The 27453-nt window shown below is 39.9% G+C and overlaps 1 protein-coding gene across 4 annotated transcripts in view; it reads left to right on the top strand.

Annotated features, from left to right (window-relative positions):
- Positions 1-27453, top strand: part of PTPN2 (protein tyrosine phosphatase non-receptor type 2) — a 76291-nt gene that overhangs the window by 2232 nt on the left and 46606 nt on the right. For all 4 annotated transcript variants that reach the window (XM_030836527.2, XM_030836528.2, XM_030836525.2 and 1 more), the window contains exon 2: positions 23291-23381. In XM_030836527.2, the coding sequence (XP_030692387.1) occupies positions 23291-23381 (91 nt within the window). The remainder of the gene's footprint in view (positions 1-23290; positions 23382-27453) is intronic.

Raw genomic sequence — 27453 nt, 5'->3', positions numbered from 1 at the left:
CACTGTGGAATTTGATGCTTGGAAGTACCACAATCATATTCTCTTTACTCTTTAGCAAGACCATTCTAGCTGTGGGTTGGGTGTGGCTAACTGTGGGCAGCTGGTACAGGGAGGGGGGCTCTTTGGGAGTCAACCTAAAGAGAGATGTTGAGCTCTTGAACTCAGGCAGTGGCAGGAAGAATGAAGGGGAGATACAGATTTGAAATGCTAAGGGAATAGATTTGTTTGGTTTTGAAACTGTTCAATTTGCTTCCTGTAAGACATCGAAATGGGAATAGTTTAATATGTAAATTTGGAGTTCAGGAGAGGTCTGAGTTGTAAATGATTTTGGACATCATGAGCATGCAGATGGTATTTGAGGTCCTAGATGCAGGTGAGATCACTTAGGGAAAACAGGGTTTGGAAATGCCGAAAGCCAAGGACAAAGTCTTGACAGATAACAATGTTTAAGGGCATAGGTAGAGAAAGAGGAGCTTGCAAAAAGAAAGGCTAGAGAGGAATAGCCATAGAAGTGGGGGGAAAATTAGTGGTGGGTGTGGAGGGAGCTGATGCTCAGCAGGCACGTGCTGCAGGGGCACCAAGGTCAAAACCGAAAGTGCCCGTTAAATTAATGGCTAGAAGATCAACAGATTCCTTGCAAAGAGCAAGTTGAGAGGAATACGGAAGTCAGATGTGGGATGGAGTGGGGAATGGTGGCTGAAATGAAGCATGAGTATGTGACTTCCCTACTTTAAACCTTCAGTGGTTTCCCATTGCTCACCATGTAGACTTCAGACCCCTGCCACTGCTCACAAGACCACAGGTCCTGCCTCCCCATATGACTTTCTTCCCTCTTTGTCGTTGGGTTCTTCTGTTCCTTGAAATGTGCTGTCTGTCCTTCCCTTAAGGCCTTTGTAGATATAGTTCTCTTTGCCTGAGCACAACTTTTCTTTCCCTTTTTCTTTCCCCCTTTGCTTAACTACCTCCTCATTCCTGGAGTCTCACTTCCTCAGGGTGAGGCGGTGGGAGGAGCTTCCCGGCCCTCCCTTGCAGGGTTGAATCCCCTGGTATGTACCCATAGCGTCCCATGGCCTCCCCTTTCAAGGCAGGGCATTGGATGTGATACAGCAGCACAGGACTTTGAGACCACAGTTTCTGTTAAGCAAACCACTATCCTTTGAGTAGGAAAAAGTGTTACAGTGGGCTTTCTTCTTTGTAGGTCACAGCAGTGGGTATATTGATGATAACATTTGAGAAGAGGTATGCTTTTTTTGGCGATACAAATTTGACTAGGAAAAGAAAGGTTTTGCTCCTGAGCAAAAAAGCTAAATATAACTAAGAGCTAGAATTGCTTAGTGGTGTGAGGACTTTTGCTTTATACCTTATTATTCAAAGTCTTGTAGGAAAAGGGAATGTATTATTTTGAGACTGATACTCTGGCCCCTTACCCTTTTTTTAAAAAAAATTTCTTATTTATTTGTTTTTATTTTTGGCCGCATTGGGTCTTTGTTGCTGTGCGCGGGCTTTCTGTAGTTGGCGGTGAGTGGGGGCTACTCTTCATTGCAGTGTGCAGGCTTCTCATTGTCGTGGTTTCTCTTGTTGCGGAGCATGGGCTCTAGGCACGTGGGCTTCAGTAGTTGTGGCACATGGGCTCAGTAGTTGTGGCTTGAGGGCTCTAGAGCACAGGCTCAGCAGTTGTGGCACATGGGCTTAGTTGCTCTGTGGCATGTGGGATCTTCCCAGACCAGGGCTCCAACCCCTGTCCCTTGCATTGCTAGGCAGATTCTTAACCACTGTGTCGCCAGGGAAGCCCTGGCCCCTTACTCTTTTTACCCCCTTTAAACAGTTGCTCTTATAACATAACTTTTGAAATGGGAGGTTTCTGGGAATGAATGACTGGGTTGGAGCTGACTCTTTATCTTTTCTTGGCCTCATTAGCCTTCCTGCAGGCTGTGCCAACGCCTTGTGCAGATTCAGGCACCTAGTGGGCACTTGATATGTGTTTGCTGAACATGACTTCCTACCACAAATGGGTGACTTGATGTGTCCACATGATTGGGGAGGGGGGAAGCCTAAAGAGATTGGAAATTGAAGAAAGAGAAGGGAAGATTATTGGAGCCAGAAACCTCAGGAAGCAGGAGCTGATGGGATCAGGAGCACACGGCAGAAGACTTGCCTTGAACGGGCATGGTTGGCAGAAGTGAGATTGCTGAAAAAGTCTAATTTGTCTGAGCGACAGACTAATAACATTAATGTAGTCTGAGGTTAATTCTGGCTTTTTGAGAAATGTTCATGATTGCTTTTTGCTTTTCCTTTGTCGCTGATGATTGCTGTCTGAATCAGGCTGGGGCATTAGAAGGGCAGAGGAAAGGAATGGAGTACTGTGAGCCGTTCGGGGAAGAGAGTAAAACTGTAGGGAAATGGCAAAAGCTAAGTCATGGAATAATGTTTCTAGTAAGTGGTAGCTCAGAAGGAATTTGGTTGATTAATCAGACTTTGTGGAACTCTTAACTGACTGGTCATTTTTCTTTATTAGAAATTCGTAGTTCAAATATTGTCAGAGTAAGAGCAGTTTTTACCATTTGTGATTCAACTAATTTTTAGAAGTTAAATATCAAATGAACTCTATTCTAGTACTTACAGTGAGCAGTCAGTGTGGAGGATAAATCAAAGCTATCTTATTGTAAAACACTTCCCTTGCAGTGTCTGTTGCACGTTCTCCTGCCAGCCTTTAATTTAAGTTCTCAGTGCTTGCCATATTAAACTCCTTGAATTTCCTTGAGAATCACCTGCTTTCTCACACCTTGGAGTCTTTGCACATGTTGGACATAATCTGTGTCTACGTTATTTTCTGGGAAGTGTCTCCAAGACTAGACTTTAGTTATATGCTCCTTCTCTGATTCCTGAACCCTCTATATTCTTTTATTAGAGTATAAGTCACATTGTCTTATTTTTAAAATAAATTTATTTATTTATTTATTTTTGGCTATGTTGGGTCTTCGTTGCTGCATGTGGGTTTTCTCTAGTTGTGGTGAGCAGGGGCTACTCTTCATTGAGGTGTGTGGGCTTCTCATTGCGGTGGCTTCTCTTGTTGTGGAGCACAGTCTCTAGGCACGGGCTTGAGTAACTGTGGCAGGCGGGCTTAGTTGCTCCGAGGCATGTGGGATCTTTCTGGACAGGGCTCAAACCCATGTTCCCTGTATTGGCAGGCAGATGCTTAACCACTGCGCCACCAGGGAAGTCCAGTCACATTGCTTCATAACTGTCTACTTGTCTGTCTGGCTCCTTGAGGACTGCCTCATTTTCCTTTGTTTCCCCACCATCTGCCTGTAGGCCTGCAGTGTGTTAGATGCTCAGTTAGTATTCTCTAAACAAGAGTACTGCTCCCTTTGTAAGATGTCAGCACCTTGGTTTATTCCAACCCCTCACTCACAGCTGAGGAGACACCGTCCAGCACGAGGTTGTGACTTCTGTAAGGTTACCATATCCATTAGTGATACAGCAGGGACCTAAATCCTGTCCTTGTGATTCTCAGTGCAGCACTGTCCTGCTTGACCAGCATGACAGCCTATTTGCTTTCTTCTTATGATCTACTTGAGATTAATGGTACTGAGAGAATCATTTACACTTTTGACGGCAAGAAGAGAGTAGAATATGTTATAATAGGTTGGGTCATTTTGGGACTGGAGGCCTTTAAAACAGCATCTGGGATCCATGGATCAGACTGGAAAGGGATTTTCAAGTCCCCTGAAACTGTGCTAACTTGTATGAATGCCCTAGGGGATGTAGTTTCTGGGGGATTCCATAGCTTTGGTCAGATTCTTTCTTTTTTAAAAAAATTATTTTATTTATTTATTTTTGGCTGCATTGGGTCTTCATTGCTGCACACAGGCTTTCTCTAGTTGTGGCGAGCGGGGGCTGCTCTTCATTGCGGTGCGTGGGCTTCTCATTGCCGTGGCTTCTCTTGATGCAGAGCACGGGCTCTAGGTGTGTGGGCTTCAGTAGTTGTGGCATGCTGGCTTAGTAGTTGTGGCTCGCAGGCTCTAGAGTGGAGGTTCGGTAGTTGGGGCGCACGGGCTTAAGTTGCTCCGCAGCATGTGGAATCTTCCTGGACCAGGGCTCGAACCCGTGTCCCCTGCATTGGCAGGCGGATTCTTAACCACTGCGCCACCAGGGAAGTACAGCTTTGGTCAGATTCTTAAATGGAGCTCTGTGATTCCTCAGAAGGTAAGAACCACTGCTTTAAGGAAAAGCAGCTGGGGGAATGATTCTCCAGTGAAGAATATAGAACTCGAAATAATACTGTTTTGCCTTTGACAGGTTCTGTAGGTTACTGATACCTATAATCATGGAAATCCAGATAGCTGTGTTGTCCCCTACTCTTTCTAGCTTGCCTCTTGTTCAGTTTTTTTATTTTAACCAGAATCTCCAATAGCCATTTTTGGCTTCTCCCAGATCATTAGTATCCACAAGAATTCCCTGTTCCCAGTTGGAGAACTATCACAGCTCTTGCAGTCTCCTGCGGTTCAGACACCCTGTCTGGTTGCTTTGTTTTCTTACTCTGTTCACTCTTCCAAAGAGTAAACCAGAGATATGGACAGATAAGATCTAGGAGAGCAGAATTAAAATTAACATAAGTGTGCTCTTCACTTTCTCAGATAAGCATTCATATGATTTGTTTCCTCTGAAAATTCTTATCTAGATTCTCCGTGCTCTGTTCCCTGTTGGTGGTGCCATTAAAATGATTTCTTATTGGTGAACTGTTAGGGGCAGAGAATATTTAAACCAACTAGTAATTTAGAACTTTGGATAATACCCTTTGTTACTTTGGATAATAGTGACTAACCGTATACTAAGTCAACTTAGCATATAAACTTAAAACATAGCAGCTGATAACTAAGGAACAGATACAGTTCAGCAGGCTAAGTGTTAAAGCATATAAGTTCTGACTGCTGTTCTGAGTGGAATAGTAAACTTTTCTGTTACATTCTTAGTTGGAATGCTGTTGTACCTTGCTGGGCTGTTGTCTGAAGTGAGTGTAGTGTTATTTTAAATATATTTAATGTAGTGCTAATTTAATGTTCTATTTATGGTACAGTAGTAGTAATGTTTCAGGAAGCTGTTTTGACTTAACAGTGAAATCCTTGCTTTTAAAGATTGTGGACACCTTTAGACACCTTTAAGATGAAACCTGTGAACAAGAGACATGCCCACATACATACAATTCCCCCACATTTGGCATGTGATTTCAAGGGTATCATAGATCCCTAAGGACTGTTGAGGTTGATGACCTCCAGGAAACTTGTATCTGTGGATTTCTGGTATCTTTTTCAGTTTGGGAGGTTTGTTTGTTTTTATGTGCTCCTATTCCTTTCACAACCGAGGACTCTGATTTAATGTGCTCTTTGTTCTATCACCTAGTTCATTTGGGTCATGTCACTGATCACTGATAACTTTGTGTTAAACTGCCTTCCTTCCTCTAAAGAAAATCTCTTACTAAATTATTTTGTTTCTTCTTTCACTGTATTCAAACAACCTTATACTCTGAAAGCTATCATTTCCTCTGACAGGTTACTTAGTAGTGCTTCCAGGAATTCTTGAGGCAGTCTGGGGTAAGGTTCCTAGGGGTGGCCCACTCCTCCTAGTCAAGGCTGGGACGTTAGACCATCCAGGTGGTACTCCACGACAGCGGGAACTGATTTATGCCTCAACCAGTGAAAACATAGTTTCACATTTCAAATCTTAAGTTTTTATTTTTTTAAATCTCTGTTACTGTAACATTGTCAGGGTGAGATAGTTATAACACTTTAGTATGATATAATATTAAATAATACTTTAGTGTTTGGTACATAGCTTTGTTCTATATAGTACACAGAAAACGTTATATCCTTGTTGTACTTTAGAATATTCTACCTCGAGCTGTTGTGATGGAACAGCAAATAAGAATTTAGGAAATTGGAAAAGAGATATTAATTTTATAAGAAAAAAGTAGGACTTTAAGGTAATCCCAAATTGATAGTTTCTACTTATGGGAGAAATACTGAAATTTCTTTCTTTATACTTAAGGTCCCTAAGTGAATCCTCAATTATATGATGGTTAAGTGTTCACTTTGTTTTATTAGTCAAATCTTTGTGTATATACTCTGTATAAAGATCCTGTGGATGGGCACAGTGAAGTAGGAAGCTAAATATGTTGCATGTGTCAGGGTGTTCAGTTGGTCATGGTCCTTCGTATTATACCCATCGCTGGTTGGGGAGATAAGATTCCTGGTGGAATAAGTTCTGCTATGTATCACACTTCGTTCTGAGAGGCCCTCCTCTGTGAGGAGAAGACTTTGATAAGAATAAAATAGGGACTTCCCTGGTGGTGCAGTGGTTGGGAATCCGCCTGCCAATGCAGGGGACATGGGTTCGAGCCCTGGTCCGGGAAGATCCCACATGCCGCAGAGCGACTAAGCCTGTGTGCCACAACTACTGAGCCTGCACTCTAGAGCCTGTGAGCCACAACCACTGAGCCTGCGTGCCACAACTACTGAAGCCCGTGCATTCTAGGGCCCGTGCTCCGCAACAAAGAGAGGCCACCGCAATGAGACGCCCACGCACCGCAACGAAGAGTAGCCCCGCTCGCTGCAACTAGAAAAAGCCTGCACACAGCAAGGAAGACCCAATGCAGAAATAAATAAATAAATAAATAAACAAACAAACAAACACAAGCTCTAAAATTCAGTCCTGGATTCCTATCTGGATCTACTGCTTAACTGCAGTATAAATTTGGAAAAGTTGAATCTCTGTTTTCTCATTTGTAGCCACCTACAAATGAGTTACATAGCATTTGCGTGATACAAAGTAAGAGTTTAGTCAAGATATGCTATTTTATTCTTTTTTTAAAAAAATAAATTTATTTATTTATTTTTGGCTGCATTGGTCTTTGTTGCTGCGTGCGGGCCCCCTCTAGTTGTGGCGAGCGAGGGCCACTCTTCGTTCCGGTGGCTCAGTAGTTGTGGCTCACGGGCTCTAGAGCGCAGGCTTAATAGTTGTGGTGCACGGGCTTAGTTGCTCCGCGGCATGTAGGATCTTCCCGGACCAGGGCTCGAACCCGTGTTCCCAGCATTGGCAGGCGGATTCTTAACCACTGCACCACCAGAGAACTCCCAGAGCTTGTGGTTTAATACACAAATAAGTAATTTGGTTAGGATTACATGAACATGGCAAAAATGAGAACAGTACAGAAGGGTGTGTAGTGGAAAAGTAAGTCACTGCCCCCATGCTCCCTCATTCCTTCCCTGTAGGTGATCACTCTCCTCTCTCCCTTCTCACTCCCTCTCTCTTTATCCAAACCCTGTGAAACAAACAGCATACTGTATTGCACCTTGCTTTTTTCACTTATATTTTGAAAATCCTTCCTTTTAGATCTCATGTGTTCATTTTAACAGTTGAATGGTATTCATTATTTAAGCACTCATCTATAATGGACATGTGGGTTGTTTCTAATCTTTAGCTATGGTAAGCAATGCTGCAGTGAATAACCTTCCAAAGAAGTTGTACATGTCCATCAATAAATAGTATAAGAAAGTGCCTGTTTCCCTACACCTTTACCTAGTTTTTTAATCTTTGTCTGATAGGTGGAAAATGGTCTTACTCTTGTTATATTTTGCAGTTCTCTTATTGTGAATGAAGTTTAACAGTTTTTATTTTTAAAAGTCATTTGTATTTCCTTTCTCTTTCTGATATGTAAGAGCTCTTTACATATTAAGGAAGTTAAGTGTCATATATTTAAATACTTTTTCAATTTATGGATTATCTTTTGACCTCGTTTATGATAGTTTTTCATGTAGAAATTTTAAATATTTATGAAGTCAGATTTATCAACTTTTTCTAACTTTTTGTGCCATGGCTCAGAGAGAGCTTCTCTATGATTACAAAAAATTTTCTCCGGTATTTTTCAACAGTTTTATGGTATTTTCTGATGATGTCCATTCTAACTGGTGTGAGGTGATACCTCATTGTAGTTTTGATTTGCATTTCTCTAATAATTAGAGATGTTGAGCAGCTTTTCATGTGCCTCTTGGCCATCTGTATGTCTTTGGTGAGATGTCTGTTTAGGTCTTCTGTCCAATTTTTGATTGGGTTGTTTGTTTTTTTCATATTGAACTGCATGAGCTGTTTATATATTTTGGAGATTAATCCTTTGTCCATTGATTCATTTGCACATATTTTCTCCCATTCTGAGGGTTGTCTTTTTGTCTTGTTGATAGTTTCCTTTGCTGTGCAAAAGCTTTTAAATTTCTTAAGGTTTCATTTGTTTATTTTTGTTTTTATTTTCATTACTCTAGGAGGTGGGTCAAAAAACATCTTGCTGTGATTTATGTCAAAGAGTGTTCTTCCTATGTTTTCCTCTGAGAGTTTTATAGTGTCCAGTCTTACACTTAGGTCTTTAATCCCTTTTGCGTTTGTTTTTCTGTATAGAGTTAGGTAGTGTTCTAATTTCATTCTTTTACATGTAGCTGTCCAGTTTTCCCAGCACCACTTATTGAAGACACTATCTTTTCTCCATTGTACATCCTTGCATCCTTTGTCATAGATTGGTTGACCATAGGTGCGTGGGTTTCTCTCTGGGCTTTCTATCCTGTTCCATTGTTCTATATTTCTGTTTTTGTCCCAGTACCATATTGTCTTGATTACTGTAGCTTTGTAGTATTGTCTGAAGTCAGGGAGTCTGATTCCTCCAGCTCCTTTTTTTCCCCTGAAGACTGCTTTGGCTATTCGGGATCTTTTGTGTCCCCATACAAATTTTAAGACTTTTTGTTCTCGTTCTGTAGAAGATGACATTGGTAATTTGATAGGGATTGTGTTGAATCTGTAGACTGCTCTGGATAGTATAGTCATTTTCAAGTCAATCCAAGAATATGGTATATCTCTCCCATCTGTTTGTGTCATCTTTGATTTCTTTCATCAGTGTCTTATAGCTTTCTGAGTACAGGTCTTTTACCTCCTTAGGTAGGTTTATTCCTAGGTATTTTATTCTTTTTGTTGCAATGGTGAATGGGATTGTTTCCTTAATTTCTCTTTCTGGTCTTTCGTTTTTAGTGTATAGGAATGCAAGAGATTTCTGTGAATTAATTTTGTATCTTGCAACTTTACCAAATTCATTGATTAGGTCTAGTAGTTTTCTATTGGCATCTTTAGGGTTATCTATGTATAGTATGTCATCTGCAAACAGTGACTGTTACTTTTTTTCCAATTTGTATCCCTTTTATTTCTTTTTCTGCTCTGATTGCAGTGGCTAGGACTTCCAAAACTATGTTGAATAATAATGGCGAGAGTGGACATCCTCGTCTTGTTCCTGATCTTAGAGGAAATGCTTTCAGTTTTTCACCATTGAGAATGATGTTTGCTTTGGGTTTGTCGTATATGGCCTTTATTATGTTGAAGTTGGTTCCCTCTATGCCCATTTTCTGGAGAGTTTTTATCACAAACGGGTGTTGAATTTTGTCAAAAGCTTTTTCTGCATCTTTTGAGATGATCATATGGTTCTTATTCTTCAATTTGTTAATATGGTGTATCACATTGATTGATTTGCATATTGAAGAATCCTTGCATCCCTGGGATGAATCCCACTTGATCATGGTGTATGATCCTTTTAATGTGTTGTTGGATTTTGATGGCTAGTATTTTGTTGAGGAGTTTTGCATCTATGTTCATCAGTGATATTGGTCTGTAATTTTCTTTTTTTTGTAGTATCTTTGTCTGGTTTTGGTATCAGGGTGATGGTGGCCTCATAGAATGAGTTTGGGAGTGTTCCTTCCTCTGCAATTTTTTGGAAGAATTGAGAAGAACGGGTGTTAGCTCTTCTCTAAATGTTTGATAGAATTCACCTGTGAAGCCACCTGGTACTGGACTTTTGTTTGTTGGAAGATTTTTAATCGCAGTTTCAATTTCATTATTTGTGATTGGTCAGTTCATATTTTCTATTTCTTCCTGGTTCAGTCTTTGAAGGTTATACCTTTCTAAGAATTTGTCCATTTCTTCCAGGTTGTCCATTTTGTTGGTGTAGAGTTGCTTGTAGCAGTCTCTTATGCTTTGTATTTCTGCAGTGTCCGTTGTAACTTCTTTTTCATTTCTAATTTTATTGATTTGAGTCTTCTCCCTCTTTTTCTTGATGAGTCTGGCTAAAGGTTTATCAATTTTGTTTATCTTCTCGAAGAACCAGCTTTTAGTTTTATTGATCTTTGCTATTGTTTTCTTTGCTTCTATTTCATTTATTTCTACTCTGATCTTTATGATTTCTTTCCTTTACTAACTTTGGGTTTTGCTTGTTCTTCTTTCTCTAGTTTCTTTAGGTGTAAGTTTACATTGTTTATTTGAGATTTTTCTTGTTTCTTGAGGTAGGCTTGTATTGCTATAAACTTCCTTCTTAGAACTGCTTTTGCTGCATCCCATAGGTTTTGGATTGTTGTGTTTTCGTTGTCATTTGTCTCTAGGTATTCTTTGATTTCCTCTTTGACTTCAGTGATCTCTTGGTTACTTAGTAATGTATTGTTTAGCTTCCATGTGTTTGTGTTTTTTACATTTTTTTACCTGTAATTGATTTGTAATCTCATAGCGCTGTGTTCGGAAAAGATGCTTTATATGATTTCAATTTTCTTAAATTTACCGAGGCTTGATTTGTGACCCAAGTTGTGATCTATCCTGGAGAATAGATCCAGGAGAATAGCTTCCGTGTGCACTTGAGAAGAAAGTGTAATCTGCTGTTTTCGGATGGAACATCCTATAAATATCAATTAAATCTCTCTGGTCTATGGTGTCATTTAAAGGTTTTGTTTCCTTATTAATTTTCATTTTGGATGATCTGTCCATTGGTGTAAGTGAGGTGTTGAAGTCCCCCTCTGTTATTATGTTACTGTCAATTTCTTCTTTTATAGCTGTTAGCATTTGCTTTATGTATTGGGGTGCTTCTGTGTTGGGTGCATATATATTTATAATTGTTATCTCTTCTTCTTGGATTGATCCCTTGATCATTACGTAGTGTCCTTTCTTGTTTCTTGTAACATTCTGTAAAGTCTGTTTTATCTGATATGAGTATTGGTACTCCAGCTTTCTTTTGATTTCCACTTGCATGGAATATCTTTTTCTATCCCCTCACTTTCAGTCTGTATGTGTCCCTAGGTCTGAAGTGGGTCTCTTGTAGACAGCATATATATGGGTCTTGTTTTTGTTTCCATTCAGCGAGCCTGTGTCTTTTGGTTGGAGCATTTTAATCCATTCACATTGAAGGTAATTATCAATATGTATGTTTCTATTACCATTTTCTTAATTGGTTTGGGTTTGTTTTTGTAGGTCCTTTTCTTATCTGTGTTTCCCACTTATAGAAGTTCCTTTAGCATTTGTTGTAGAGCTGGTTTGGTGGTGCTGAATTCTCTTAGCTTCTGCTTGTCTGTAAAGCTTTTGATTTCTCAATCGATTCTGAATGAGGTACTTGCCGGGTAGAGTAATCTTGGTTGTAGGTTCTTCCCTTTCATCACTTTCAGTATATCATGCAACTTCCTTCTGGCATGTAGAGTTTCTGCTGAGAAATCAGCTGTTAACCTTATGGGAGTTCCCTTGTATGTTATTTGTCATTTATTCCTTGTTGCTTTAAAATTTTTTTCTTTGTCTTTAATTGTTGTCAATTTGATTACTGTGTGTCTCAGTGTGTTTCTCACTAGGTTTATCCTGACTGGGACTCTCTGTACTTCCTGGACTTGGGTGTCTATTTCCTTTCCCATGTTAAGGAAGTTTTTGACTATAATCTCTTCAACTATTTCCTTGGGTTCTTTCTGTCTCTCTTCTCCTTCTGGGACGCCCTATAATGCAAATGTTGGTGTGTTTAATGTTGTCCTAGGCTGTCTGCATTTCTTTTCATTCTTTTTTCTTTGTTCCACAGCAGTGAATTCCACCATTCTGTCTTTCAGGTCACTTACCTGTTCTTCTGCCTCAATTATTCTGCTGTTGATTCCTTCTGGTGTATTTTTCATTTCAGTTATTGTATTGTTCATCTCTTTTTGTTTGTTATTTAAGTCTTCTAGGTGTTTGTTCTTTAATTCTTCTAGGTCTTTGTTAAACATTTCTTGCATTTTCTTGATCTTTGCCTGTATTGTTTTTCTGAGATCCTGTATCATCTTCACTATCATTATTCTGAATTCTTTTTCTGGAAGGTTGCCCATCTCCACTTCATTTAGTTGTTTTTCTGGGGTTTTATCTTGTTCCTTCATCTGGTACATAGTTTTCTACCTTTTCCTTTTGTCTTTCTTTCTGTGAATGTGGTTTTCATTCCACAGGCTGCAGAATTGTAGTTCTTCCTGCTTCTGCTGTCTGCCCTCTCTGCAGTGTCATTTATTCCATTTACAGTGTTGTGCAACCATCACCACCATTTCCCAAACCCCTTCAGCACCCCAAATAGAAACTCTGTACCCATTAAGCAATAACTCCCTATTCCCTCCTCCCCCAGCCCCTGGTAACCTGTGCTTTACTTTCTAGCTCTATGAATTTGCCTCTTCTAGGTACCTCATACAAGTGGAAACATACAATATTTGTTCCTTTGTGTCTGGATAATTTCACCTAACATAATGTTTTTAACGTTGAACCATGTTGTCGTCTGTAACAACCTTATTCCTTTTTTATGGCTGACTAATATTTTTTTTGTATGGGTATGCCATATTTTTTTTCTCTGGTAATGAACGTTTGGATTGTTTCCACCTTTTGGCTATTGTGAATAATACTGCTATGAACATTGCTGTGCAAGTGTTCATTGGAGTCCCTGGTTTTAATTCTTTTGGTTTGGACCTAGAAGTGGAATTGCTGGATAATATGGTAGTTCTGTGTTTAGCATTGGAGGAACTGCTAAACTGTTTTCCACAGTGGCTGCAACATCTTACATTACCGCCAGCAGTGTTTGAGGTTACTGCTTTTCTCACATTCTAACACTTGTTATTTACCATTTTTAAAATTATGGTCGGGCTTCCCTGGTGGCGCAGTGGTTGAGAGTCCGGCTGCCGATGCAGGGAACACGGGTTCGTGCCCCGGTCCAGGAAGATCCCACATGCCGCGGAGCGGCTGGGCCCGTGAGCCATGGCTGCTGAGCTTGCGCATCTGGAGCCTGTGCTCCGCAACGGGAGAGGCCACAACAGTGAGAGGCCCACGTACTGAAAAAAAAAAAAAAAAAAAAAAATTTATGGTCCTGCGTAGTAGGTATGTCACTGTGGTTTAGATTTGCATTTCCCTAATGACTAAGAATGTTGAGCATCTTTTTCATGTACTATTGACCATTTCTGAATCTTTGGAGAAATAACTATTCAAGTCCTTTGCCTTTTCTTGGTTTGTGTTTAATTAAGACTTTACTTTTCTAGAGTGGTTTCACATTCACAGCACAATTGAGAGGCAGATTTCTTATATACCCCCTGACCCCACACCAGAGTGACACATTTGTTTCAACCCATGAACCTACACTGACAGATAATAATCACCAAAATCCGTAGTTTACATTAAGTTTCACTCTTGGTGTTGTATATTCAGTGGGTTTGGACTGATGTATTATATGATATGTATCCATCACTATGGCATAATACAGAGTATTTTTACAAATCCTCTATGCTCCACCTTGTCATCCCTCCAACCCCTGACAACCACTGATCTTTTACTGTTTCAGTAGTTTTTTTTTTTCCAGAATGATATATAGTTGGAATCATACAGTATGTAGCCTTTTCAGACTGGCTTCTTTAACTTAGTAATATGCATTTAAAGTTCTTCCATGTCTTTTCATGGCTTGATAGCTCATTTCTTTTTCACACTGATTAATATTCCATTGTCTGGATGTGTCACAATTTATGTATCCATTCAACCCTTGAAGGACACATTTGTTGCTTCCAAGTTTTGGCAATTATGAATAAAGCTGATATAAACATCCATGTGTAGATTTTTATGTGGACATAAGTCTTCAGCTCCTTTGGGTAAACACCAAGGAGCATGATTGCTGGATTGTATGTGCAGTTTTGTAAGAAAGCACCAAACTGTCTTCCAGAATGGCTGAACCATTTTGTATTCCCACCAGCAGAGAATGAGAGTTACTGTTGCTCTACATCCTTGTTATCATTTGATGTTGTCAGTGTTTTAGATTTTGGCCATTCTAATAAGTGTCTTTGCCTATCTTTTTTTAAAAAATATTTATTTCTTTGGCTGTACCGGGTCTTAGTTGCAGCATGCGGGCTCTTAGTTGTGGCATGCGGATTCTGACCAGGGATTGAATCCAGGCCCCCTGCACTGGGAGCATGGAATCTTAACCACTGGACCACCAGGGAAGTCCCAAGTGTCTTTGCCTATTTTTTAATTGTCCTTTTGTTGTTGAATTGTAGCAGTTCTTTAGATATCCTGGTTATTAATATCTTGTCAGATACACGGTATATAAATATTTTCTCCCAATCTGTGAGTTTTCTTTTCACTCTTTAGATAGTGTCATTTTATGCATGTAAGTCTTTAATTTGGATGAAGTCCAATTTATCTATTTTTCTTTTGTTGCCTGTGCTTTTGGTATCATAATTTAAGAAACCATTGCCAAATTCAAGATCATGAAGATTTTCAATCCCTATGTTTTCTTCTAAGAGTTTCTTATAGTTTAACTCTTACATTTAGGTCTTTGATCCATGTTTAGTTAATTTTTGTGTAAGGTGTATTGTAATAGTGCAACTTCATTATTTTGCATGTGGATGTCTCGTTTTCCCAACACCATTTGTTGAAAAGACTGTCCTTTCCACATTGGATGGTCTTGGCCCCCTTGTTGAAAATCAGTTGACCATAGATCTGAGGGTTTCTTTCTTTATTTTTTAAAAAAATATTTATTTATTTATTTGGTTGCACCTGGTCTTAGTTGTGGCAGGCGGGTTCCTTAGTTGTAGCTCGTAGGCTCTTTAATTGTGGCTCGCCGGTTCCTGTGTTGTGGCATGCGAACTCTTGGTTGCAGCACGCATGTGGGATCTGGTTTCCTGACCAGGGATCGAACCTGGGCCCCCTGTATTGGTAGCATGGAGTCTCAACCACTGCACCACCAGGGAAGTCCCTCTGAGGGTTTATTTCTGAACTCTGTTGTATTCCATCGATCTGTGTCTATCTTTATGCCATACCATATGCGTTTGATTACTCTAGCTCTGTAAGTTTTGTAATCAGGAAGTGTGATTCCTCCAACTTTGTTATTCTTTTTCAATATTGTTTGGCTTTTCAGGGTCCCTTGACTTTTCATATGAATTTTGGGATGAGTTTTTCCATTACTGTAAAATTGTCATTGGAATTTTGATAGGAATTACATTGAATCAGTATAACACTTTGGGTAGCTCTGTCATCTTAATATTAAGTCTTCCAATCCACGAACATGAGATACCTTTCTATTTATTTAGGTTGTCTTTAATTTCTTTCAGCCACGTTTTATAGTTTTTAGAGTACAAGTCTTTCACCTTTTTGGTTAAGTTTATTTTTAAGTATTCTTGATTCTATTGTAAATGGGATTGCTTTCTTAATCTCATTTTTTTTTGAATTGCTCATTGCTAGTGTATAGAAACACAACTGATTTTTGTGTGTTGATTTTGTGTTTTGCAACTTTGCTGAATTTGTTTATTAGCTGTAACAGTCGTTTTGTGGATTCTTTAGGGTTTTCTACACATGAGATCACTTCATTTGTAAATAGAAATAGTTTAACAACTTTCTTTCCAACTTGGATGCCTACTGGGTTTTTTTGGCCTGATTGCTCAGGTAGAACTTCCAGTACTATGTTGAATAGAAGTGGTGAAAGTGGGAATCCTTGTCTTGTTCCTGATCAGTTAATTTTTTTTCCTAAATAACTGCTTGCTTTTATCATACTGTTTGTAGAATAATCCATCTTTCCTTCCCCCTGCCCCTCCATTTGCAACACCATCTTCATAATTTGCAGAATCCCTGTATGTGTGTTGGGTGAGTGAAGCATGAACAAATGCCTGCCTAATCTGATTTCTCTCCACCTGTTCATCCTCATGTCTTGCATTTCCGTCTCTCATGTACCACAAGTCTTGTGTTGCTTATATACTTCTTGCAAGACATCAGTTAATCATTCTTTCATTCATTTGTTACATACATTCACATCTTTCTGGCTTTGCACAGCTCTTTTTCTGCTTGGACCCATCTTTCCCAGCTTGTTGACCTGACATCTGCTTGCTCATCCTTCAGGTCTGTTCATGCACTGTTATGCCCTCAGGCAAAAATAAATTCTCTTCCTGTGTTTACTTTAAATGTGAGCATGTTTTTCTTATGCCACTTATTAGACTGGCTCCTTGATAGTTCCAAGGAAAATTCTGAGGTCTGATTTTGAAGAGAAAATTGTCAGAGACAGTTGTGCAAATAGTAGTAAAAATTGGCAGCAAGAAAAGTAATAGAAAATGAGAAAAAGATATAATTTTCTAGGTCTTTAATTCCATGCAGTAGAAGCTTTTTTGTTGTTCTTATTGATCACTGAAATGCCCAAAACACAGTAATAAGAAAAAATCCACATTATTATTTGACACTAGAGAAGGGTCCCACCCACATATTTGAGACTCAGAGGATTTTGATAGTAAACAGTATGAGCGTCCACAAAACCTTGGGTAAGGCCTGATCCTTTCTGTAAAGATGAACAAACAAATGCTAGACATACGAAAAACTCAGCACTTGAAGAAAATGAGACTGTATCATTTAGAGTATGCCAAATAGTATAAAAAAAGAGAGAAAAGTGGAATTCAGATTCCCAATATGACAAGTGCAGATTGTAAAAATAAAATAAGCTGAGAACAGGAAAGAGTTCTTGAAGTTATAGAATGTGACTGTCAAAAAATTCAGGACTCACTATCAGAATAGATAGTGCACAATACCAAGTTAGCTTGGGAAAAAACCTTGCAGAATTTAGGAAAAAGGTACTTTAAATGAATAGTAAGAGAGCATTTAAAACACAGGAAGGGGGCTTCCCTGGTGGCGCAGTGGTTGAGAGTCCGCCTGGCGATGCAGGGGACATGGGTTCGTGCCCCGGTCTGGGAAGGTCCCACATGCCGCAGAGCGGCTAGGCCCGTGAGCTGTGGCCGCTGAGCCTGCGCATCCGGAGCCTGTGCTCCACAACGGGAGAGGCCACAACAGTGAGAGGCCCGCGTACCGCAAAAAAAAAACAAAAAACGCAGGAAGGTCTCAAATCTGTGATCGGAGTTCCTGGAAGAGAGAGCAGAGGCAGATGAAGCAATAACTGAAGTAATAGTGGAAGAACATCTCTGAGCTGAGGAACACCTTGAGTCTCAAGGTCAGAGTCTCCACCAGGAATATATTTGAAAAGCATAAAAACCAGGATGCGTTCTGATGAGTTTTCTAAGTATTCAGGGTAAAGAAAAAGCAAGAGAAGTTATCTTTAGGGAAGAACAAGTCAGATTTGCATGAGTTCCTTTCCAGATCCTTAGGAAAAGAAGGTGTTGGGCAATCATAATATAGTCACCTCACACATGTATGTAAATTTCAAATACAGCTGAGGAGCTGAATGAATTATTCTCCCAAATAGCAGCTCAGTTCCATTTATTGGTTTGTTAATGCCTTTGTTTATGTCATATATTACCATTCCAGGAGACTGTATGAGTTTATGCGACCACTGGCATGAGTGCCTTTCATTTAAATGACTGTACAGTATTCATTTGGATGCACCATGATTTGTACAACCAGTCTTTTCCCTGACATTGAACATTTAGGTTATTTCTAGCCTTTCAGTGTCATAAATAACTCCATGAAAGACACTTGTGCATGAGTTAGCTACATTTTGGATCATTGCCACTAAGAAAGAAATAACTAGTGAGTCAATTATTCCTAGCTTTTTTGAGCAAAAATCATATAAAAATCAATAGGATTAAAATTTTTATTTTGGTTAAATTATTTTTTAAAACAAAGATCTTCCCCATTTAAATTTAGCTTTAATTAAAGGTGGGAGTGGGCACTAGATTAGAACAGTGGTTCTCAGCTGGGTGTTGGTGGGGTGTATTGGTGGTAGATTTTGCTGTCCGGGGACATGCCAGAAGAGAATTTTGGTGGTGACATCTGGGAGAGGGGGTGCTACTGCCAATCTAACAAGTAGAGACCTGGCGCTGCTCTTAAACATCCTGCCAGGCACAAGAGGGCCCGCAACAATGTTAGTTATCTAGCCCAAATGTCAGCATTGCTGAGGTTGACAGGTTTTACTGCTAACAGAGACATCCTTTGTGTATTTAGGGCCAGTGTTTATGGGTTCTCTCTGCTATAGGAGGGGAACATTTCAGCATCAGAACATCAGTAGAGCCTTACTTTGCCGAATATGATAGACCTAGGGAATAGTTCAACGCTTGCCTTTCCCATCCCCATTTTGAGAAACACCTTGTATTTTATTGCTCACATAAAGTGCTTATAAAATTGTTTATTTTTGTGTCTTGGGTGGTCCTGAAAATGCCTCATCAGTGTCAGATCTAGTTATTGTTGAGATTTGGCTCTACTGTGTGTATTAGAGACCTGCATTTAGCTGCTTGGAAAGAAAATCAGGCAACAACAAATAGGGACTTCCATTTCTCATGTGATGAGAATTCTGGAGATAGGAGTCCAGAGCTGTTACTGTGGCTCCATCAAGTCATAGATGACCCAGTCTACTCTATTTCTGCTTGGCCTTCCTCAGGATGTGCTTTTACATTGGGGTCACCAGACAGCTCCTGCCCTTTCCCACCCCTCGCCCCCCACATCAGAGCCTGTATTCAACTGAGCCAGCCCTTTTGATCAAAGCTCTCCTGCATCCCAACCTAGTGATTTCTGCTTATTCCCATTGATTGGCCAGAACTGTGTCCCATGACTGTTCTTAGTTGTACAAGAGGCTGGGAAATACAGGCTCTTAGTTGGGCTCTTTGTAAGTCAGAAAATACATTCAGAAACCTTTAGTAAGAAAGAATCGATGTTGGAATAGGCAACTAGTACGTAGCTCTGGAGCCACTTTCTAAAGTACTGGGGTTCTTCCTAATTGCACTGAAATTAAAGAAAGGTAAAGGAGAACAAATAATAATGATAACATTAGAAATTTGAGAAAATGAACTCTGTAAGAATTCTCTCTTTTAAAAAAAAAAGTAACTGAGAAAATGTATCTGTTTTATGGTGTTGTAAATTAAGATCTTTTCCCTACCCCAATACTTGGGGCCCTGCCCTATTCTTTTTCTGCAATATCAGTAATGATTAGTTATATTGTACATTTAAAAAAATGTTTTTTAGGCTAAAAATTGGAAACAGCAACCAACAGTTGGACTTAACTGTGGAAAATGGGTGTATAAGCATAACAGGAGTACTGAAGAAGGGCTTGTTTAATGCCCTTTTAAAAATTGTTTTATATTTTAGTTGTAGGAGTTTTTAAAAAAAAGTATATTCTGGATATTAATCCCTTATCAGATATATGATTTGCAACTGTTTTCTCACAATCTGTGTGTTGCAACAACTTTTTGATGTGATTTTAAAACTACTTATTAGCATTAAGACTGATATTACACTAGTATTTATTACTATTTTAGCTAGTTTATTTTTAAGTAGTATATAAACTAAAGAATATGTGAATGTATGGTTTAAAATTTAAATGGCACAAAAGGTTTCCAATAAAAAGCAGTTAGAATGACAGAAGGTTACTTTGGAAAGCAGAGAGGAGCAGGGTAGAGAAAAGCTGTGTCTGATGTACTTTATACCTTTTCTAAGAGAAGAAATTTGAAACAAATATGGCAAAAGTGGTAACATGTTTAATCTCACTGGTGGGAACATGGGGTGTCCTATTATCTATATTTTTTTGTTTGAAATATTTTATAATTAAAGCAAATTTTTAGTTATATAAATTTCTACCCTCCCCTAGATGTTCAGTCCCCCAGTCTTCTGCCCCACAAGTTACTAGTATTTTGACTCCTTCTAGAATTATTCATTGTGTTCTCAGGCATAGTTATGTTTGAGTGGATGGAGTTGGGAGCTACTCAACGTCTTTCATACCTTTTTCACAGTGTGTCCTTGAGACCAGCCCACACAAGTGTTTGCAGCACTTGTGTCCCTTTCCTGGTTCCCTCCTGTCCCCCTAGCTTCCCCTCACCTCTGCTTTACTCCTGCAGGGCACTGAGGTTGCTGCCAGTTTTCCACTGTTACGTACAGTGAACATCCTGGTACACACAGGTATATGGCTGTATGCGATATAAATTCCTGGAGGCAAAATTGGTGGCTCAAACTTATAACCTTATCAAATTGTTCTCACAGAAACATTACAGCAGTATGCGCTCTGCAGCAAAGTGTTGGAGCACTTCTTCACTCTCCTCACCTGCCTGATGTTCTTAGAATTTCTTATTCTTGTCAATTATTTTCTCTGCATTTGATGCAGAAGATCTCTCAACATGCATGTTTTAGTATTGTTTTAAATTAATGTTTTTCTTTTATATCAATTATTAACTTGGAATATAAAATTACTTGAACTCTGTAGTGTTTCGACTCTGAAGTGTTTGAGATTATACAGATAAAAGCCAAGACCTGAATGTGTTTAACTTTACCTATAAAACTTATTATTGGACACTTAAAAACTTCTATAATTAATCAGTGGAAATGAAGCTTTATTTATTTTTTCATCCAGTCACAGTAATTTGTTATGATATGCTTTCATGGAAAAGTATTTGAAGCTAAAAGGTAATATTTCTGTCCAACTTATTGTATGAGGCTAGTAGAGCTTTGATACTAAAACTGAATAAATTGCATGGGACAAGAAAATTAGAGGTCAATTCAACTTAAAAATGTAGATACATACATCTTAAAATAATGGTGGTACACCCAAACAATAGAATATCATTCAGCACTAAAAAGAAATGAGCTATCAAGCCGTGAAAAGACATGGAGGAACCTTAAATGCATATCTAAATGAAAATCTATTACTGTAATTCAATACATTACCAGATTAAAGGAGAAAAGTTAAATATCCATGAATGCAGGGTAAACATTGAGTAAAATTCAACACCCATTCATGAAAGAAACATTTAGTAAACTAGAAGTTACTGAGGGGAACCTTCTTAACCTGAAAAGGGTATCCACCAGAAACCTAAAGCAAATATTACACTTAGTGGTTAAACCTTAGAAGCAGTTCTTTCAAAATCAGGGAAAAAATATTTCTATTTGACATTGAATAAGAGGTCCTAGCCAATGCAATTAGATAAGAAAAAGAAATAAGAGGTATGAATGAGAAATACGAAGTATAAGGGAGACAGAATTATCACTGTTTGCTGGTATCGAGAGATTCAGAACCAGCTACCAAATGTTAGAGAGCTTAGCAAGATTGCTGGGTGTGAGAGTAGCATTAAAAAGTCAGTAGCAACAATTGTAACATGTGTATGTGTGTGTTTCTGTTCCTGTGTGTGTGGCAGATTGCATTTTCCAAAAGGACTGCACCAACATATGTTGAACCCCCATGCTCTTTGCACAAAGAGGCTGTGATTTCTTGCGCCGAGAGGTGGTCTCTGTTCCCTACTCTTGGGTATTGGAAGGCCCATTGGGTAAAAATATGAGCTAGAAAGTTACCTGTCCTAGGGCTGTTGGGTGGTGGCAGGCAGGACTGTAGGAAAATTACCTGAATAACTTATTTATGCTTAATTTATAAAATTACCTGGTGCCTAACTTTTTTTTTAATGGGTTTATTTATTTATTTTATTTTATTTTGGGCTGAGTTGGCTCTTTGTTGCTGTGCACGGGCTTTCTCTAGTTGCAGCGAGCAGGGGCTACTCTTCATTGCAGTGCGCGGGCTTCTCATTGCGGTGGCTTCTCCTGTTGCGGAGCACGGGCTCTAGGCACGCAGGCTTCAGTAGTTGTAGCACGTGGGCTCAGTAGTTGTGGCTCACGGGCTCTAGAGCGCAGGCTCAGTAGTTGTGGCACACAGGTTTCATTGCTCTGCGGCATGTGGGATCTTCCTGGACCCAGGGCTTGAACCTGTGTCCCCTGCATTGGCAGACGGATTCTTAACCACTGCACCACCAGGGAAGTCTTGGTGCCTAACTTTTAAAATACTGTTTCTCCAGACATGGTAGTGTGAGCAAAAGCCCAAATTAATTTTTGCTGTTAATGCATACTATTTGGGGTTTTTTTTGGTATGTTTATGTTTTTGTTTTTGTTTTTGCGTTATGCGGGCCTCTCACTGTTGTGGCCTCTCCCATTGTGGAGCACAGGCTCCGGACGCGCAGGCTCAGCAGCCCAGCCGCTCCACATGTGGGATCCTCCCGGACCGGGGCACGAACCTGTGTCCCCTGCATCGGCAGGCAGACTCTCAACCACTGCGCCACCAGGGAAGCCCCTGTTTCTGTTTTTATCTGAATTCTTAGAATAATGTTCCATTTGGGAGAAAAAGCTGGTCATGATGGATACAGCAAGTAGCTGAGTGCCTAGTGCAGGCATACTGGCACAGAAGTTCTTCTGTAGTGGAATACCAAGAACCATAAGGGTCCTAAAATGAGCATTTGTAGCTCTAGAAATAAAATTTGAGAATACCGGGGCTCAGAATAAAGTAACAGTTATATGGCATGAAGATAAAGAAATAGATTAAAATTTTAAGATAGAAGCTCTGAAGTATAGGTAGATAATATTCAGAGAGTTTAGTTGGAAATTTGAGTATGATGTGGTAACCTTAGCTTCCTCCTTTGCATCAGTTGTCACATGAACTGTTAACGTTGCTGTAGGTGTTGAACATGGCAGGGCAGTGAACGTGTATGAGAGCAGAGCCTTCTGCTTGAAGGACCTTGGTTCAGTCCTGGGGTCTCACACTCACTAGCTGTGGGACCTTTGGTAGATCATTTAACTCCTGAAAGCCTGTCACCCCTGACATACAAAATGGGGAAGATAATCTTTCCCACTGGTGTTATGAGAATTGAATGAGGTCACGTCGATGATGTGCTTTGCATAGTACTTGACCTATACTAAGTGCTCAGTGAAAGTTATTTATTTATTTATTTATTTATTTATTTATTTTTGCGGTACCGGGCCTCTCACTGCTGTGGCCTCTCCGCTGCGGAGCACAGGCTCCGGATGCGCAGGCTCGGTGGCCATGGCTCACAGCCCCAGCAACTCCGTGGCATGCGGGATCCTCCCGGACCAGGGCACGAACCTGTGTCCCCTGCATCAGCAGGTGGACTCTCAACCACTGCGCCACCAGGGAAGCCCGAAAGTTATTTTATACTGGCTGGGAAAGTATCTGTTTTGCTATATAAAATTTAAGAGAAATATTAAAATATATTTTTGTTATTTTAAGGAAATTCGCAGTGAGTCCCATGACTATCCTCATAGAGTGGCCAAGTTTCCAGAAAACAGAAATCGAAACAGATACAGAGATGTAAGCCCATGTAAGTACTTGCGGGGGGTGTGGGTGTGTGTGTCGTAGGAGGCGGGACATGGTGGAAAAGGTTGGGGTCGGGGTTGGTAAGTATGGTGATTTTTTTTTCATACTAATGTAATGTATGTTCTTTAAAGAAAATTTTCAAGGCATAAAATAGTAGAAGGAAGGAAAATTGCCCATAATTATTTCCTCCTCCAACACATTAATTGATGTATTTCTTACCAGCCTTTTTTCTTACACATGATTTTTCTCTTTTCAAAATAATTGTAATCATATATGTGTAGTCATATATATCTACTTCTTTTCATATTATTCCATAGCTTTTATAAGTATTACTTAAAATATTTATTGGTGTAATTCTTTTCCCCCGAATTACAAAAGTAGTGTGTATTCACTACTACTTGAAAAGTTTTAAAAGTTTTAAAACATAGAAATGTGTAAAGAAAAAACTCTCTCATCATTTAAAAACAAGCAAATACTATTGGGTTTATATTCTTTTGGTATTTGTCTGTGTAAATGTGTATGTACATTCTTTTAAATTCAGCTGGAATCCTGCACGCACTGACCTGCAGCTTTTCTCCCGTGTGGTTGCATGTCGTAGACGTTTCCTGTCCTGAACAGTCTTTTAGTGGCTTCCACAGTGGCTTTGGGCAGGTCAATCTTTATGTAACAGTTCCCTGTGGTTGGACTTAGATTCTGCTGTGCGTGTGCATGTATGTGCATGCGCGCGCGCGCGCACACACACACACACACAGGGTTTTGTGAACAGTTATAACACCAGGGCTTTAAAAATGTGTTCATCAAGTGATTTTATTTTTGTTCTGATCGATCCCACCTTCAGATATTGAATTAGGCTGCCTTACTGCTCAGAGGATTTGCATGTTTGGTTTCAGTGGGTGAGCGTAGGCATCCTCTTTAGGGCTGCTGGTGTGCTGCATTTGTGTTCGATGCCAGGTGCTTCCTCATGGACCTCACGCTCCACTATCACCTCTCTTCTTCATAGCTTCAACCTCTTTCTAATAACTCTCTTCCCTTATTATTCAGATGTGCTCCAATCTCTTCCGACCCCAACACCCATATCGCACTCCAGCTATTGCTTTGTCACCTACACAGACACAGGCATGTGCACGCGCACACACACACACACACAGAATCTTAGAAGCGTGCACCACCCTGTCTCTCTCCACTCTCATCACCCACGCGTTCTTCAGCCGTGGTTCTACCCCAGCCTCCCCACTGAAACTTTTATTCTAAAGTACTGTGCGCTTTCTAGTTTTCTAATGCAATGAGGGACTTTCCATCGGTGTTTTTTCTTAGCCCTCTGTGACTTCCGACATTGTCAACCGTGCCTTCCTTCCCTAAGTCCATATTTTTCTTGATTTTGCTGTTACTTCTCTGGCTGATCACGCCTTTTCAGAACTTCTCTTCCTCAGTTGTCTTTGTCTTCAGGGCTCTGTCTCTGCCTATGTCTCCCGCTCTTCTACTTGTGTGAATGGCCTCATTTTCTGTGAGTTCAGTTGCCATCTCTCTGCTTCTGACCCCAGATCTCATCTGCAGCCTATGTCTCTATTCTCGGCTACAGACCCACTTACGCACTTCTCTGTCTTGATGTGCTGTAGCCACCTCAGGCTCAGAATTCCTTCCCCACAGTCCCTCAGTCCCAGCCCTAATCTGTTCTTTCTGCTTTATCCCCATGTTCATAAGGGCTACCACTAGCCGCACACTTGCTGCAGCTAGAAACTCAGACCTCTCTTCCCTCATTCAGCTCCCACATCTGGTTGGTGACTAAGTAATTATAATTCCATTTCCACAGTATATTTCAAATCTGTTCTCTGTTCATAGTGGCTTGGTTCAGGCCTGGGTTATTACAGCAGCCTCTTAACTGGTCTCTATTCTGTTCCCACCTCAGTCCGAACCCCACACGGTATCCAGAGCAATCTGTGTGTGATGCAAGTCTGTCCTCCACTCCTGTCTTCAGTCGTGCTCCTCAGTTTTATGAAAAGTTAAAGTGCTTTAGCGTTACCACACAAGGCCTTTTGTAGCCATTTTCCTACAAATTGTTTGTTTTGGTGACTCACTTGGCACCAACATGCCCTGTTTTTAACAGTTTTCGAATGTCATTCCCGTTTGGAACAGGCTTCCTCTCTCTTTGACCGACTTCACTCAAAGTCCTCTTCCCCCAAATACCATCTAAACAACCACTTCCCGGGGTGTTATCCTCATACAGGAGAGGAGGTCATGGAGCTGGTGACTTCCACTAAATCCAAGTGAACCTGGGAATAGGTATTTTTTCAAAGTTCCTGAGGTGATGCTGGTATACCTTTCTTGATTGAGAGTTGTTAGATCATTTCCATACAGAGTCCTGTACAGTTGTTGGCTTGGTTCAGAAAACGTGTATTGAAAACCAGCTGCATGTCCGCCATTGTGCTGTGCCTGAGAGGACCGTGAGTCCACACGCCCTGCCTGCCAACAACATACGTGCAGTGTGGGGCGGGGTGTGTGTGTGTGTACGTGCCTGCTGTGCTTTGTGTGTCAGGAGATGGCACAGTGCTGGTGGAGCCGAGAAGAGGCACTCAGCTCTGCTTAAGGAGTTAGGGGCGGCTTTTAAGATAATTTTTTTTTTTTTTTACTTTATTAAAATAGTCTTTTAAACCAGCAGTTATTTTTCATATAAAGAATTTCTAAACATCCATACAGGAAATAAACATAGATAATACTGAGTGCAAAGCAGACAATGACATGTTTGCAAGCAATCAAAAGGAATTGTTTTTCGTTTGTTTGTTTTTAATTTAGAATCACAGATCTTTCTAGATTTTGATTCATCAAGTCTGGAAATGTATTTTTAAACAAACTCCTTATGTGATTCTTATATGCCCAGCTTGAAACTACATTTGAAGGTATGAATATGAGGTACATATTCAAAGAGGGGTATTTTGTGGGGTGTTTTTTTTCCTCTAATATTTATTTATTTATTTATTTAGGCTGTGCCGGGTCTTAGTTGCCGCTCACAGGCTCTTCGTTGTGGTGTGTGGGCTTCTTAGCTGTGGCATGCATGCAGGATCTAGTTCCCTGACCAGGGATTGAACCCAGGCCCCCTGCATTGGGAGCTCAAGAGTCTTAACTCTCTGGATAGCCAGGCAGGTCCCAAAGAGGGGTATTTTGAAATAGAAAGAATTTTAAGAAGTCTACGGTCTTTGTATAATTGCCATGACTGAAAAGATGCCTTATTTGTCTCACTTAACCATGAGGTAATTGTAGAAGAGATTGGCCAGAAGGTGGTTGGTTGAGAAAAGAAAGGTTGTAGTCATCACTTGGAGAATTGTATTTGTACTGTTAGAGACAGCTGCCAGAGTTTGAAATATTCCTTACTATATTTGCTTTGCACGTAGAAATCCCAGTTTACTATTTGATCTAAAAGGAGGTGAAAGAGTAGTTTTTTGTTTTGTTTTTGTGGTAAAAACACATACCATAAATTTACCCTTTTAACAGTTTTTAGGTGTCCATCACGGTGTTGTTGGCTGTATGCACAATTGTTGTATGACAGCTCTTGTCATCTTGTGTGACTGAAACCCTACCCCCTCCCCTAGCCCCTGGCAGTCACCATTCTACTTTCTCTTTCTCAGAGTCTGATCACTTCGGGTGCCTCATAGAAATGGAATCATATAGTGTTTCTTTTGTGATTGGCTTCTTTCACATAGCATAATGCCCTCAAGGTTCATCCATCAGTGTTTAAAGTAACACATGGACTTCTGATTCCAGTAATGTGGCAGGTTAGATAGTCCATAGTTTCTTACTGCCACAAAACAAGAAGATTCTCAATAAACACACTTTTTAAATAAATTGCTAGGTGGGGAGGAAGTAAGGAAGACATCCAGGCTTTCTGTGCTCCCCACCTCCTAAAAAAAGATTTCAGCAAATGGCAGAGCTACTCTGAATACACATGGCAGTATCAGCTGTGACATTTGTATTCACCTAATAAAATAGTCTCAAGGTATATAAGGCAAAAATGAATAGAATTACAGAAATAAATTGACAATTCTATATTCACAGACTTTTTTTCATTTATTTGGTTAATTTAT

The sequence above is a fragment of the Globicephala melas genome, chromosome 13 (genome assembly GCF_963455315.2).
Source record: "Globicephala melas chromosome 13, mGloMel1.2, whole genome shotgun sequence".
Taxonomy (NCBI): domain Eukaryota; kingdom Metazoa; phylum Chordata; class Mammalia; order Artiodactyla; family Delphinidae; genus Globicephala; species Globicephala melas.
The sequence above is the reverse complement of the archived record's forward strand: the minus strand, read 5'-3'. Positions and strand labels throughout refer to the sequence as shown.